The sequence below is a fragment of the Poecilia latipinna genome, unplaced genomic scaffold, assembly GCF_001443285.1.
Source record: "Poecilia latipinna isolate Pla-1442-1.1 unplaced genomic scaffold, P_latipinna-1.0 Scaffold644, whole genome shotgun sequence".
Taxonomy (NCBI): Eukaryota; Metazoa; Chordata; class Actinopteri; order Cyprinodontiformes; family Poeciliidae; genus Poecilia; species Poecilia latipinna.
The window spans coordinates 84,944-87,740 of NW_015113260.1; the positions used below are offsets into that span (position 1 = coordinate 84,944).

Here is a 2,797-nt window from a genome sequence, read left to right on the forward strand (position 1 = left end):
GTTGATTTTGGTGTGATTTTCCAAGATAATTCTCAAGAAACTGGAGGGTCTGAATGATATAATTTGGCAGAAAGCACAAACTGCATTGATTTGACTGAAATCATGATATTCAAGCACACTTAGTGTTAAGCCTAGACTCTAGAGGGCCACGTAAACAGCTACGGCGGCCCGAATTTGGCCCACGGGCCTCGAGTTTGACGTGATTTAGAGCGAAATTGCAATAAATATCGTCTCAAGCGCAACGTAATCGGACTAATCCAGATATACTGAATATGGAGCATGGTGGCATGTAACACACATTCAGCTTCTATGCACCACAAACCTGGAACAAACTTCCAGTAAACTGCAAAAGAACCGAAACACCGATTTAAATCAAGGCTAAAAACTCACTTGCTTAGAATGACCTTTGACTCGTAGTAACTAGAACATTGACCAGTATATGTTTGATATGTTTGCTTGAATATTTTGATGATGGCATTTGACAAAAAATGTAATGTTTATTGCTGTTTCATAAGTGGTTACTGTACTATGTTTTTTTTGTTTTTTTTAACTGCCTTGTTCCTGAAAAGTGCTATACAAACAAACTTAACTATTGATTAGGGGGGTGGGGGGGGGTTATTGAAAGACATTGTCCGAGTCCTTACCTTGAGAGTTTTGGGTGCATATATATTTTTTGATCAAGGCATCTGTAGGTTGAGTGTAAAGGCTGAGAGCGTATTTGAGCGATTTCATGTCAGGGCTCTTTTCCAGGAAGGTTTTCTTCAGTCCGTTCCCACCAGCATGGAAGTATTGCTGCAAGAAAAGATGAGAGACGCCCATTACGCCAGGCTCTTCAAACGGAACGTAGGATTTAAAAAAAAAAAAAAAAAAAAAATTCAAAAAGAAAACCTCTTCAGCTGTTTTGCACAGCAGCAAGTTGCAAATGGCCGATAAATAAGACAGGATTATATGCATTTTCAAATGTGCATTTTCAAACTCAAGAAGCACACACACACACACACACACAAAAAAACCTAACAAAAACAGTAATAGCTACTTCGCTAGCTAATTACTAAGTATTTGAATCTGCTGCCTAGATGGCTGAAGTGCTTTTGGTGCTGATAAGTCTGGTGGCCGGGGATAAACAAAGCTTTGCTCTCTTTTGAAACGCTGCCCCCACTCCTACGTGTGAAAAGTGGGCGGACAGATGAAGTCAGACCTGATTAGGAAACAAAGTTTGGGAGAGAGAGAACATTGGAACTTGGAGACAGATCTGTGGGAACGCTCTGTGTTGTGGTTTTGCTTTGAACAAGTAATTAATTGTAAGAAAAAACAAAAACCTAAAATGTCAAATGTCAACTATTAAAGAAACATGAAGATGAAAGAGTGTTGCCATGTCCATGTTAAAGGTGCAGTGCAATGGGCTTTCCAGCCACATAGTATCATTTTATAGTACACATGTTAACTAAATGTCATCTTAAAAATCCTGTATGAATCAAATATGGCTTAAAAGAAATTTGACATTGTAACTTAACACTTTGAAATTGGGTCTCTGTCTCTTTAAGAAAGTCCTGCTTTTTCCAACACTTTGCCATCACAACATCGTTCCTCCATTAACCCTTTAACGTTTTCACCTGCGATGTACTGAGAAGTAGCTCCTATAATGAGCTCAGTGGATGTGCAGCTCCACCACTTTTTGCTAATTGCTGCTGCTAGTCTGAAGGAGCCGAGTGAGGAAGTCGTGGGGGAGAGCTGCATCCAGCTGAATGGTTGCCATGGGAGATTCAAGGATTTCTCCAACATGCATGAAAGAATCCAGGCGAGACTCCGGGCATGTTTTTAATGAGGGAATAACATTATAACTTGATGTAAAGCTCAAAAAAGTTGATTTTAAATAACACTGTGTCTTTAATAGAAATACGAGTAAAAGAAGAAAGCGTGGCCAATAAAGGAGCACAAGCAACAGAGATAATAGGAGCCATGACAGGACGGTAAAGGAAACCCTCATTCAATAGTTTATAGGAGCTGGAATCAATTCTTCAAGAGCCACCAAACACATCCGGACACAGACTGTGACCGCCATGTTCCTGATGTGAGGCTCCGCTGAACAGGCTAAGAAACCTGTCACCTCTGGGTGAGAGGATTAGGAGATTAGGATTGGTGCTCTGGTTCTGTTTTCAAGTGAAGGTAAATTGACCCATTTCCTTGAGAATCAAGTTTCCAGAGTTACAAAGAGTGAAAAAGTCAAGTTATTTAAGGCCCAGTGTGACGTTTGCACAGTCAGTGATAATTCAGTGTCCGTGTCACCAGTATCCTGGTGTTTCTGCTTTGTTTGGTTTTTGTTTTTTTAGCAGCTTTGGCTTCCCTAACACCTCAGCAGAGCCACAAGCTGATTGCCTCCATGCCTCCTCACACTGTTGACCATAAATCAAGCCAAAGGAGCTCCAACCAAGTGTTCCAAGTGTTGGGTGACTGTAGCGTTCAGAAAATGAATGGACTTTTCTGTAGGCTGACATTTTTGTTTTGTGATGTTTTTTTTGTTGTTGTTGTTGTCAAATTTTCTGACTAACTCAAATTTGAGGGTTTGACCTTAGCTGAAAGTCACAGTAATTACAATGAACATTAAACTTGACATTTAAAACTCCGTGAGAAATGTACGTCGTGTAAGAGTTTCACTGTTTCAGCTCAACTGAAATGAAATAAAATAAAAAAAAATTATTCTCAGACACTGAAGTTCCACATCTACCACAGGCTCTGGCCAGAAAAAAAAAAAAAAAAAAAAAAAAAACAAAAAAACCAACAAAGCAACCTGGCAAAC

At 39.6% G+C, this 2,797-nt stretch overlaps 1 protein-coding gene across 1 annotated transcript in view; it reads right to left on the reverse strand.

The window, feature by feature from the left end:
• Nucleotides 1-2,797, reverse strand: part of LOC106954290 (protein unc-13 homolog B-like) — a 21,947-nt gene that overhangs the window by 12,641 nt on the left and 6,509 nt on the right. Inside the window, exon 2 of the mRNA XM_015043676.1 lies at nt 645-792. Coding sequence (XP_014899162.1) covers nt 645-792 — 148 coding nt within the window. The remainder of the gene's footprint in view (nt 1-644; nt 793-2,797) is intronic.